At 38.9% G+C, this 12998-nt stretch overlaps 1 protein-coding gene and 1 long non-coding RNA gene across 2 annotated transcripts in view; one reads left to right on the forward strand and one right to left on the reverse strand.

The window, feature by feature from the left end:
* The window catches only part of LOC102993903 (flavin-containing monooxygenase 5), a 49483-nt gene extending 36946 nt beyond the window's left edge, over positions 1-12537 (forward strand). Inside the window, 4 exon segments of the mRNA XM_028488914.2 lie at positions 1-17; positions 3211-3563; positions 10073-10145; positions 11717-12537. The exon segment at positions 1-17 is cut by the window's left edge and continues 1 nt beyond it. Coding sequence (XP_028344715.1) covers positions 1-17; positions 3211-3563; positions 10073-10145; positions 11717-12062 — 789 coding nt within the window. The 3' untranslated portion in view covers positions 12063-12537.
* LOC114486190 (uncharacterized) overlaps positions 10009-12998 on the reverse strand; it is a 22582-nt gene continuing 19592 nt past the window's right edge. The window contains exon 3 of the long non-coding RNA XR_003679517.2: positions 10009-11229. This is a non-coding gene — a long non-coding RNA (uncharacterized lncRNA). The remainder of the gene's footprint in view (positions 11230-12998) is intronic.

The raw sequence follows: 12998 nt of genomic DNA on the forward strand, positions 1-12998 counted from the left end.
CTGAAGCCTAAACACAGGTATGTTCCCAGGCTGGGAGATGGGCGGTAACAGCCAAGCAAAGAATAAGGACTGTTCACATAGGCTAATAGTAGGGTTACCTCTATGTTTACATTAAGCAAGTCCACAGAATCTGAGATTAGATTTCTACCTTTCCCCCACAGAAGTCCAAGATCTACTGGTCTGTAATTTTCAGGCTATAATTCTCCTTGGCATTAACCATTTTATCATTCCCCGAGGTACCAGTTCTTTTTACATGATGCCCAATAGCAACAACAAAATGGTAGTAGCAGGCAATGCATCATTCATTCATTCATCCAACAAACAACTGAGCATCTGTTAGGAGCCAAGCATTATACTGGCATGAGAATACTGAGACTAAAGACCTAATAGTAATACTAATAGTAATAACAACACCCTACCTTTCTGAGGACTTAATATAAGACAAGCACGGTGCTAAATGTTACATGCGTTATCTCATTTAATCCTCACAACAGCCCTACAGGTTGGTACTATTTTGATCTCCATTTTGCAAATATAAAAATGGACACTTAGAGAACCTAATTTGCCCAAGATCACACAAGTAATAAATGACAGACTGGAGAAATGGATATTTCCTTTAATACTCTAACAAGAAGACAGACAGTAGAATATGATAAAGAAATGCATGGAGTCCTATGAGAGTATGAAGTATAGGAGTCCTCACACAGCCTACAAGGTAGATTGTGATAGCATTTCCAGAGGCTGATTTTAAATGCTGTTTTCCCTTTCAACTTTTATTTTATATTATTTTTATTAAATTATGTATTTATTTATTTATTTTTGGCTGTGTTGAGTGTTCGTTGCTGCACATGGGCTTTCTCTAGCTGCGGCGAGCGGGGGCTACTTTTCGTTTCGGTGCGCGGGCTTCTCATTGCAGTGGCTTCTCGTTGCGGAGCACAGGTGTAGGCGCGCAGGCTTTGGTAGTTGCAGCACGTGGGCTCAGTAGTTGTGGCTGGAGGGCTCCAGAGTGCAGGCTCAGTAGTGTGGTACACGGGCTTTGTTGCTCTGCGGCATGTGGGATCTTCCCACGCTCGAACCCTGCGCCACCAGGGATGTCCAATGTTTAGATTTACTTCCTATAAAATAGTGAGTGCAATAAGCACCCATATATCCTTCACTTAGATTCACCTATTATTCACAGTTTACTGTATTTGCTTTCTCTCTCTCCCTCTGTCTGGAGATAGACAGATCCATACATATATAGCATCCATATATATATATATACATGTATTCATACATTTTGTTTTCTGAACCAGTCGAGAGTAAGCTGCATCCAATAAGACACTATACCCTACATTCTTTAGCATATATTGCCTAAGAAAAAGGGCATTCTTTACATAAACATAATATTATTATCACACTTAGTAAATTTAACATTGATAAAAATACCATTATCTAATATACTGCATATTCAAATTTCCCAAATTGTTTCAATAATATTTGTAGCTTTTCTTTATTTTTGGCCATGCCGTGTGGCTTAAAGTGTGGAGTCCTAACCACTGGACTGCCACGGAGTTCCCTGTAGCTTTTTTATTTTTAAATCCAGGATTCTGTCAGGTATTACACCATTGCATTTAGTTGTCGTACCTCTTTAATCTCTCAATCTGAAACGATTCTCTATTTTTTTGACATGGATTTTTGTTTATTTAAGAATTGAGCCATTTATTTTGCAAAAAGTCTCTAAATTTGGACTTTCATAGCTGTTCTTCCTGTATTATATTTAGGTTAAACAGTTTTGGTGCGAATACTCATATGTTATGTTGGGCCTTCTTGGTGGATCACATCAGGAGCCATATGATAGCAGTTTATTGCATATTAATGATGTAAAATTTGATCACTTGGATTAGGTGGTATCTACTAGGTTTCTTTATTGTAAAGATATTGTTTCCTTTGAAATTAATCAGTGGGGTGATATTTTGAGACTGTGTCTGCCAACAACCTTTCAGGCATTTATTTCACCCAATTATGGAAACTGTAGCATCCATAACTTTGGTGATCACAAAATAAATTGAGGCTTTATGCAATAATAAGAGATTGTCAAACAAACAGGGTAAAGAAGTAGCATTCTAATTATAAATACAGGTCTTGGAATAGCAAAAAATACATTATGCTCTGAGACTGCACATATTTTGGTTCGGCTGGACTATAGGCAAAGATGGAAGAGTGACTGAGTACATCTCCTGGTTCACTGGGCAGCTATATGAAAATGTATGCTCTGCTAAATAAAAAGTTTAGAATGAAGACAGCCCAGAGCCACTGAAAGATTTTAGCAAGTGAGTGACATAATAATAAATATATTTTGGAACAATCACTCCAAAAATGACACTGCTTTTATTTTTATTATTATTTTTTTTTATTTATTTATTTTTTAATTTTTTTATTTTTTTTGCGGTACGCGGGCCTCTCCTGCGCCACCAGGGAAGCCCTCACACTGCTTTTAGAAAGGTCCAAGATTCTGCACCTTATCCTATGCTATTTCAAGGAAACAATACTTACCGTGCCTAGAGTATCTCAAGGGAGTTCATAAAAAACCATTTGATATAAATCCTAAAATCCTAGGCTGTGTGACCTTGGGCAAGCCACTTAACTTCTTTAGGCCTCAGTTTCCTCGTCTATAAGACCTGGATAATGACAACAGTCCTGTTTCCTTCGTTAGGTTTCCGTGAGACTCAAATACGTTTATGTATGTAAAAACAGTTTAAAACTGTAAGTCACTATACACATGTAATTTATTATACCGTTTGGAAAATGATGGTCCAAGCCTAGCACTTAGGCCTTTGAAGAGGAAAAGAGACTCAACAGAATGCTGATAGTCCAGTTCTGCAGATTTCTTGACTTATGGATAGAAGCTACTAGACTGTGGACTTATCATATCACTGAGAGCATTATTAGTCCTTGAGAAATCATGCACGTACCCATCAAATAAAATAATTCTTCTCTCACTTCTCCAACATCTTCTTTTTCAATGCCATCCAGGGTCCAACTTATACTCTGAGATCCTTATCTTTATCAAGCTGGTATACATTAGACCTTTCCCAAATTTCATGAATAAAGGGAGACTATTAGCATATTGATTAACCACCTCAATCAAAATAGAATTTTACTCACATGGTAATGATCTTTCCCTCTCATGATCTCTCTTGATTTCTTCTTCTTTATCATCATTCACAGAGCTCTGAGTCAGCATCCAACAATAAATGACTTTCTGCCAAATTGTATAATTTCTGGCTTGGTGAAGGTGAAATCAAACGTGAAGGAATTCACAGAGACAGCGGCCATATTTGAGGATGGCTCCAGGGAAGATGACATTGATGCTGTTATCTTTGCTACAGGCTATAGCTTTGCCTTTCCTTTTCTTGAAGATTCTGTCAAAGTAGTCAAAAACAAGATACCCCTGTATAAAAAGGTCTTCCCTCCTAACCTAGAAAAGCCAACTCTTGCAATCATAGGCTTGATCCAGCCCTTGGGTGCCATTATGCCCATTTCAGAGCTCCAAGGACGCTGGGTCACTCAAGTATTTAAAGGTAAGTGACTATGCAAGATGACTACCTAATTACTTAGTGGCTTGTTTAATTATGTTTATGTTCTTGTTTATAAATAGCTGAGACAGTACGTATGATTGTAACAGTGCCTGGCACAAAATTAGTGCTCAAAAATTAATTTTTGAGGGAATATAAAGTAGTAATTTATAACCATGGACATATAGCAGAATCTACTAGGAAGTAGATTCCGAAAATAGGCATACTTTGCCTGCTGGTGTTTATTTAATAAGTCTCGGGTGGGGCTGACATAAGATTGTTGAGAAAATGTTCCCCAGGTGATTCCAACGTGCACTCCAGATTAAAATCCACTCATCTAGATTGCAGACAACTGATACATATTTGTGAAGCAAAAGAATTTAATCTTCTTTCATTATAGTTAGAGAAAGTCACATATAGAAATGCTGTGATTTCATTTTAGACAAAAATTAAGACCTGGTTAAAGACTAGTGCAGAATGAAGAAGATTTAGCCACTCAAATTCTTACTTTCCCTCCTTTATGTTCCCTCTTTCACAAAGTTTTGGCTAGGAAAACATGAGAAAAAATTTTGGGGTTTGGGATAGCGGGCTCAATATGAATCAGCAGAACGATGTGGCTTCCAAAAGACTTAACTATATCTGGCATCATTAAAAAACTATAATGTCCTGGAATTTACAACTGTTCTTCCCTGAACTGGTGAAACCACACCCACAGACATTTTAAAAGTGAAACTGGAGTACATTAAAAGGAGAGAGACAAGAATGGTTAAGGGATTTGAAAATGTGCCATTTGAAGCGCAACTAAAGGAGCTGGAGACGTTTGGCCTAGAGAGGATAAGATTTAGGGGAGATATGAAAGTTCCTTCCGATACCTGAAGAGATGCCCCATGGCAGAAGGTTTTATATATTTGCTAAGTATCACTTCAAAGGGTTGAACCAGAAGCAAGGAGTGAAATTTTGAGGGTTTGCACAATATCAACTTAACATTAAAAATAAACTTTGTCCAGGCCAATATGAAGTAGATTCAAGACTCAGAATAGGGAGAAATCAGATGACATTTAAGGTTACTTCTAACAAAGAAGTTCTTTGATTCTATGGTTATTATAATAAAATTTGCTACCATTACTAATGTTTAATTAAAACTATTCAAAGTTCTTGTTGAGGGACTTCCCTGGTGGTTTAGTGGCTAAGACTCCGCATCCCCAATGCAGGGGGCCTGGGTTTGATCTCTGGTCAGGGAACTAGATCCCACGTGCCTCAACTAAAGATCATGCCTGCCGCAAAGAGGATCTTGCATGCCACAACTAAGACCCAGTGCAGCCAAATAAATAACTAAATAAATTTTTTAAATGTTCTTATTGAAATTACAGATTCTTCTTCCCTAGTGAAGATCCTCATGGTAGCAGAGAAAAAAGAAGCAATGATGTTAGAGTTGATAGATAAAAAACTTCTCCAAATTTCCCCAAAGTTCTTTCATTTCTTTTTTCTTTTTTCTTTTTCTTTTTTTTTTTTAAATTATTTTGGCTGTGTAGTGTGGCATGTGGGAAACATAGTTCCCCAACCAGGGATTGAACCCATGCCCCCTGCAGTGGAAGCATGGAATCTTAACCACTGGACTGCCAGGGAACTCCCAAAGTTCTTTCATTCCTTAATTCCTTTCAATTCTATCCAGTAGATCACGTACTCCTTGAGCAATGGACCAGCAATCCAATGCAAATAACCAGTTAAGTTGGCTTAATTCCAGTCATATAAAGTGGATCTTTTAATTGGGTCAATAAAGTAAGAGGAAAAAGTTGCTTTAAAATAGGCCACAGCATCTTAGTACACTCTGAACAAAAACGAGACTCTTTTCCAGGACCAAGTGAACCATTGAGAGGATTAGGGAAAATGAGTATTTGGAAGAGTCCTCATTATGACTGTGGGATTAAGGGATCTTAGGTGAAATGCACAAAATCTCAGTTTCCTATGCTAGCAAATCTTAGTGCTAATCCCTCTAGCTTTCTTCTTAACACTCGGAAGGAAGGAATCATCAGAGAATCCCTATAACTATGAAATTTCCAAAAGGAACCCTGAGTTTTTTGTTCTACTGTCTGCCTACAAAATCCTTGCCTTTCTCATCCCAGAATTCTACCTTCACTGTGCCAATTTTAAGACCATTCTTTCACACCTGCCCAACTCAGCCTGTCCTCTTCCCTGGCCTGTCCTTTCCTCACCAAGCCCAATTTCCCTACTTCCTTTGTTCTCTAGAATTACTATTCTCTTGTCAAGAAAATATTCCACCCTTTTCTAGAACATTGAACCCACTTGCTTGCCTTGGCAGAAATCTAGTTTTCTTTTGTCTCGCTTGTAGCCCTCTCAAGAGCCCTTACAAGTGTTCCACTTTCATTTAGTAACTTTCTTCCCTTGAAAACCGTATGAAATGATACCAATTCTCTGGATCACAAGGAGGCATTATGTCATAGGATGGCATTCAAGTTCCTCCACAAATTGGATACAGGCTGCTTTCTCAGGCCCATCTTTCACTAGTCTTTACCATCCATCCTACAATCTTCTAGATGCACTGAATGACTTACCCACTATGCAGCAAACACAGCAGGTACTCTTGTACCTTATGCCTTTGCTTCTGTTGTTCTCTCTGCCTGGTATGCCTTCCCTTTACTCGTTATTTGTGTGGAAAAAGCCTGTTTATTTCCTCCCTTTCTTTGTAGTATATTGAAAGCTCTTTAAATAAAAGAATCATGTTTATTTGCCTTTCTCTTCCAAGTCTAGACCAGTGCCTAGCACATGGGAAGCAGCTACTACATCTCTATTCAATGACTGCAAGTTTAGTTTTGGAGGTTTTCTAAACTCTACAGTAGAAAGTTCTTATCAAAGGATCTCAGCTTATGAACTACCTTCTCAATTTCCAGTCATGGTAAAAGGTTGGACTGGACTGAAAGAGCAAAATGGCAGCCACACCTCCTTTCTCTTGTAACATTATCTTTACATTTAATGTGCAGGGACTAGTCAGGATTACATAAATACAATCTGCCATAGGCCCGAGAGCCGACTGAAAGACTTAGTTCCACAGAGTTATAATTCAGGCTCACCCCTTTTGAACCTTGTCTTGCAACCCTTAGGAAATCTCTGAACTTCAGTTCCACACTGTTCTTCAACAACATTCTTCAGCTAACATCTACTGGCCTCTTAGTATATGCCAGACCCTCTGCTAGGTGCTGGAGATGCAAATATGACCAAACAGAAAATTCCTATCTTTATGGAACTCAGGGTCAAGCAAGGGAGACAAGTAAACAGACATTTAATGTGTTCATTCATTCAGCAGGTATTTACTATATCGTAAACAAGGGTCCAATAACAATGTAGAGGAGCTGGCTATGGGAGCAGGAAGGAATAAGTACCCAATTCTCCCTACAACTGCAAATACACTGTAAAAAAGTCAGAGTTTACTAAAAGGACATGGACATCTTGAACATAAAAGAGAAGAGAACAATTAGTAATATTTATGCAAAGTTAGAGAAAATGACAAAATAAACCAAGTCCTGAGAACTACAAGGAGTTCAGAATTCTGGAGAATAAAGTATTACAGGAATTAAAGAAAATGAAGCTGGAGATATTTATAGAGGCAAAACCAAGAAAAATCCTTAGGTGCCATGCAAGAAGTTCACATTCAACGTAGGCAATAGAAAACAATTGAAGGATTAATTGGGAGAGGGAGAGTCAAATCAGTTTTGTAATTCAGAAGACGTATTAGAGGGAAATGAAATGGGCAATAGGTCAGTTTCGAGCCTGTGACAAATGTCCAAGAAAGACATAATGAGGGCATTAAACTAAGGTAAAGGAATACGAAGAGAAATATTTGAATGAAATTTCATTGGTGAATTTGAAAGGATTTGCATGGAATGTAGGTTGGAGATGAAAGAGAGAAAAGAATCTGCTCAGGGGCTATGGCCATTGATGTAAACTGGTAATATAAGAGGAGGAGCAAGATAGGAAGGAGGGCGATACATATGGTAAAAATGACATGTGCCTGAACGAGGAAACACTGCAACAACAGTATCAATGAATTAAGAACTGCACCACTGGATACAGTTCACATCTTTATATATATATTCCTATCTATCTACCTATCTAATTTATAGTGATTTCTTGTTTGGTTGTGTTTTTGTTGTTTTTTGTTTTGCTTTGTGTTCTGGATGAATTGGCTGCCTCACAGGCAAGAAATGACCTCCTCCATAATGTTTCTAGTTAAGAGAAGTAAAAATTACGGTTGTACTATGAGAAATAATTCGGAAATCAACTCTCAAACTGTGGTTCAGGAGCATCTGAAGACCTGTGATTAACTTCAAATGAAGCATTTCAGTGATTCCTCATTGAGTTATGAACATACATAATTCCCAAGGTTAAAATGAAAAGAACACATGGCAAAACACAGAAGGCTATTTCTTGAATGTTGAATTTGGGTCTCATGTTTTAAGAGGGACACACCAGGAAAGTTACTAGAGTGTGCCCAGAGAAAGGCAACCAGTGGGGCAGAGAATGTGAAACCTGCTATTTGGGGACTGTTAAAGCTTTAAGGTTGATAATGGGAAGACTTAAAGAAGTTATGACAGCTGTTCTCAAGTGGTTCAAAGGCTGTCATTTGTTAATACTAGACTCCTCGGCTCCAGAAGGCAGAGCTAAGTCCACTGGTGCCAGTTGCATGGAGCCAGGTTCTGGGGTCAATGAAAAGAATAATGTTCCAGCAAGTAGAGCAGCCAAACAATTAAATCATCTCCTCAGGTGATGAGATCCCCATCACCAGAGATATTTAAGGAGGAATGAGATAACCACTTGAGAGTATTTGTAGAGAGAAGGATTGTATTAGGTAAGATACGTTCCCATTCTAAAATTACACGTTCCAGAATTTTGTGGAGTAACACTTTAGAGTTGGGTGTGCTCCTCCATAATGTTTCTAGTTAAGAGAAGTAAAAATTACGGTTGTACTATGAGAAATAATTCGGAAATCAACTCTCAAACTGTGGTTCAGGAGCATCTGAAGACCTGTGATTAACTTCAAATGAAGCATTTCAGTGATTCCTCATAGAGTTATGAACATATGTAATAATTCCCAAGGCTAAAATGAAAAGAACACATGGAAAAACACAAAAGGCTATTTCTTGAGTGTTGAATTTGAGTCTCATGTTTTAAGAGGGACACACCAGGACAGTTACTAGAGTGTGCCCAGAGAAGGGTAACCAATGTGGCAGAGAATGTGAAACCTGTTATATGGGGAACTGTTAAGGCTTTAAGGCTGATAATGGAAAGACTTAAAGAAGTTATGACAGTTGTTCTCAAATTGTTCAAAGGCTGTCATTTGTTAATACTAGACTCCTTGGCCCCAGAAGGCAGAGCTAAGTCCACTGGTGCCAGTTGCATGGAGCCAGGTTCTGGGGTCAATGAAAAGAATAATGTTCCAGCAAGTAGAGCAGCCAAACAATTAAATCATCTCCTCAGGTGATGATTTCATCACCAGAGATATTTAAGGAGGAATGAGATAACCACTTGAGAGTACTTGTAGAGAGAAGGATTGTATTAGGTAAGATCTATTCCCATTCTAAAATTACACGTTCCAGAATTTTGTGGAGTAACACTTTAGAGTTGGGTGTGGCTAAAGTTTTCTACATGGCATAGTGATTGTAAATCCGGGCATAAAGCTAATCATTTAAATTGAGAGTTGTCTATGTTGACTTAAATACTATTCTACCTTTGTCTAGTCATGTCCTTGGTGTTAATTTCCTGCTAGTGGAACTCTTTGTGCATTAGTGCTTAAATTTATTTGTTAAGATTGGGTATTGTGAGTTGCCTTTGACCTTCCCCCTTACTCTCACCAAATAAAAAATTTAGAAAGTAAGGCTTATCTTCCATGGAACTTTAGGCATAAAACAGGACTGAGAGTTTACTTTTACTTCCTCCTCCCTGTGGTATAAAGCCTCTTTGTTATTAAAAGTACAGGTGTGTTTCCCATATTCCCCCCGCCCTTTTACTTTGTACCTCATTTTCCGTATACTTTTAAGGCCATTTATCATTTCCTCATGTCCAAATTTCATTTCCCAATTGAAAGACTATGTTAGGGAGGAGGCAGGCATTGGTTGGAAAGCAGATTAGGAGAAATATCTTCCAAAGACAAAGCAGAAAAGAGTAAGCTACTGAGGTTAATATGATTATATTCTGGTGGTGGTAGGCTAAGGTGATCAAGTGAAGGTGTAACCTCCTTGTTACAGACAACTAGCCTGTATTCCTTTGAATTTTCCATAGCATGGTAATTGTTGTTTTTTGTTTTTGTTTTTGTGGTTTTTTTTTTTGTTTTTTTTTTTTTGTGGTATGCGGGCCTTCCTCTGCTGACCCGGTTCCCCTGCATCGGCAGGCGGACGCGCAACCACTGCGCCACCAGGGAAGCCCTAGCATGGTAATTGTTAATAGGATTAGAGTTCATACTGAGGTAATTTTACACTTAAAATTTTGATTTTTCTCTTTAGGGATAAAGACATTACCCTCACAAAATGAAATGATAAAAGAAATAGCTAAGGTTCAAGAGGATATGGGCAAAAGGTAAGAGTTCTCCCAGGAAGATAGGTGGTTAATTTTTCCCACTTAGTTCTTTTTCTTTTTTTTTTTTTTTTGGCTGCATTGGGTCTTCGTTCCTGTGCATGGGCTTTCTCTAGTTCTGGAGAGCAGGGGGCTACTCTTCTTTGCGGTGCATGGGCTTCTCATTGTGGTGGCTTCTCTTGTTGCAGAGCATGGGATCTAGGCAGGCAGGCTTCAGTAGTTGCAGCATGTGGGCCCTAGAGCGTGTGGGCTTCAGTAGTTGTGGTGCATGGGCTCTAGGGTGTGCGGGGTTTAGTAGTTGTGGTACACGCGCTCAGTAGTTGTGGCACACAGACTTAGTTGCTCCACAGCATGTGGGATCTTTCTGGACCAGGGATCGAACCCATGACCCCTGCATTGGCAGGCAGATTCTTAACCACTGTACCACCAGGGAAATCCCCCCACTTACTTCTTAATAGGAGCAATGTTGTACTGTATTTATTGTCCTTGTGTTTGTTTAAGGATTTAGATTATATTTTGAAGGAAAAGGAAACCATAGTTTGTGACAATAGAGAATTACCACCAAGTGGTTTGAATATGGATGGGAAAGGAGAGAAAAGCTTAAGAAAATTCTGTTTAGGGCCTAAAAGAAAAGTCAAGTAGGAAAAAGCACATGGAGAGAAAACCAGGTATATTATTTTGGCAAGGATTACATGAAGGGATATTAGAACTGCCAGAGGAAGGAAGGGCAGCGATGAATTAATGAGGTAGATATGGTTAAATTACAAATCTGTAGGTAGATTTACAAATCTGCAGAGGCCACTTTGCTGGCTGTCATGTGACAGCATACTTAGGTCACAGTGGCTCTTAGTATGTGAAATCTGTAGGATCTGGGAAGGTGGTACCACCAGCCAGTATTTTAGTGCTTGGGTGGACACATTTAGCAATCTGAATTTCAGAACTTGAGCTTATTCACTGGTGATTTTTATTTGAACAAAGTTGATGCCGATGAAGTTCCTAGATTTTTGTGGAGAAGTCAGAAGCACAATCATCCCATGCCCAAAGACGTGGTTTTCTTCAACTGATTATACCAGCATAACTCTCCCTTCTGCAAGGAGAAAGACAGGTTTTACTTAACCCTGATACCCTTTCTAGGTGCTCTCCTATTTTCCTCCTTCCTTTCACTGCCAAGCTTCTACAATATATATTCTACATTATATATATTGACTTGTAATACTTTCCTCTTTGTTCTCAGCTTATCTATTTCTTCCACATCCTTCAACGACTATCATAGCTCGAGTTTTACTACCCTCTTCTACATTTGTATTTAGCAGTCTAAAACCACAGGATTTACCAGAAGTCTTATATTCTTGTGTTTCATGTGAAGTCTTACATTCTTCTCTGTTTCATGTGTATCTATCTTATCTAGTTCAGTAGATTATAAGGCCCTTAAGAATAGAGACGTGTCTTTTCTTTCTTCTCTACTTTCTACAGCTCCTAGCCCAATATTGAGCCAAGAGCAGATAGAAAGCATTGATTAATTGATGGAGTGACTGAACTGTTAATAGGCATGGCTTCTGTCTTTTCTGCTTCAGGTATGTGGACAGCCAACGCCATACCATTCAGGGAGACTATATAGATACCATGGATGAGCTTGCTGATCTGGTGGGCGTCAGGCCCAATCTGCTGTCCCTGGCCTTCACTGACCCCAAATTGGCATTACAGTTAATTTGGGGACCCTGTACTCCAATCCAGTATCGGCTACAGGGCCCTGGAAAGTGGGATGGAGCTCGAAAAGCTATCCTCACCACAGAAGATCGTATCAGGAAGCCGCTAATGACAAGAGTAATTGAAAGCAACAATTCCACAACTTCAACAATAACAATGGCCAGGTTTATGCTGGCTGTGGCTTTCTTTGCTATAATGATGACCTATTTTTAGCTGTTCCATTGTCATTGTCCCAATTTTCTTTGAAAGCTGGATCTGGAGATGCCTTTAGAACCTGACAAGATTGAACAACTCTCAGCTTCACATTGCCCAGAAATCTACTTTTATTTCTCTTTCCAAAGCATTAATCCTTTTCCCTCTTTTCCCTACAGTGAAATCCCACCTTTTCATTTGTACTGACTTACCACCCTTACTCTTATGATCCATCACTTTTTCCTTTCAGTTATTCCTGGACTGTGAATTCAGATACTCTTTTAGTCATCTTTGTTTTGTCCTTAGCAGATTTCCTGGCATGTGGTAGGTGCTTTCTTTTCTTTTTTTCACATCTTTACTGGAGTATAAAGGCTTTACAATATTGTGTTAGTTTCTGCTGTACAACAAAGTGAGTCAGCTATATGTATATATATATCCCCATATCCCCTCCCTCTTGAGCCTCCCTCCCACCCTCCCTATCCCATCCCTGTAGGTCTTCACAAAGCTCTGAGCTGATCTCCCTATGCTATGCAGCAGCTTCCCACTAGCCATCCATTTTATATTTGGTAGTGTATATATGTCAAAGCTACTCTCTCACTTCATCCTAGCTTCCCATTCCCCACCGTGTCCTCAAGTCAGTTCTCTGTCAGCATCTTTATTCCTGCTCTGCCACTAGGTTCATCAGTACCACTTCTTTAAATCCCATATATATGCGTTAGCATACAGTATTTTCCTTTCTCTAACTTACTTCATTCTGTATGACAGGTTCTAGGTCCATGCACCTCAGCACAAATAACTCAATTTCGTTCCTTTTTATGGCTGAGTAATATTCCATTGTATATATGTGCCACATCTTCTTTATCCATTCACCTGTTGATGGACACTTAGGTTGCTTCCATGTCCTGGCTATTGTAAATAGTGCTGCAATGAACATTGTGGTACATGACTCTATTTGAA

This window comes from Physeter macrocephalus, chromosome 4 (assembly GCF_002837175.3).
Source record: "Physeter macrocephalus isolate SW-GA chromosome 4, ASM283717v5, whole genome shotgun sequence".
NCBI classification, from domain to species: Eukaryota; Metazoa; Chordata; class Mammalia; order Artiodactyla; family Physeteridae; genus Physeter; species Physeter macrocephalus.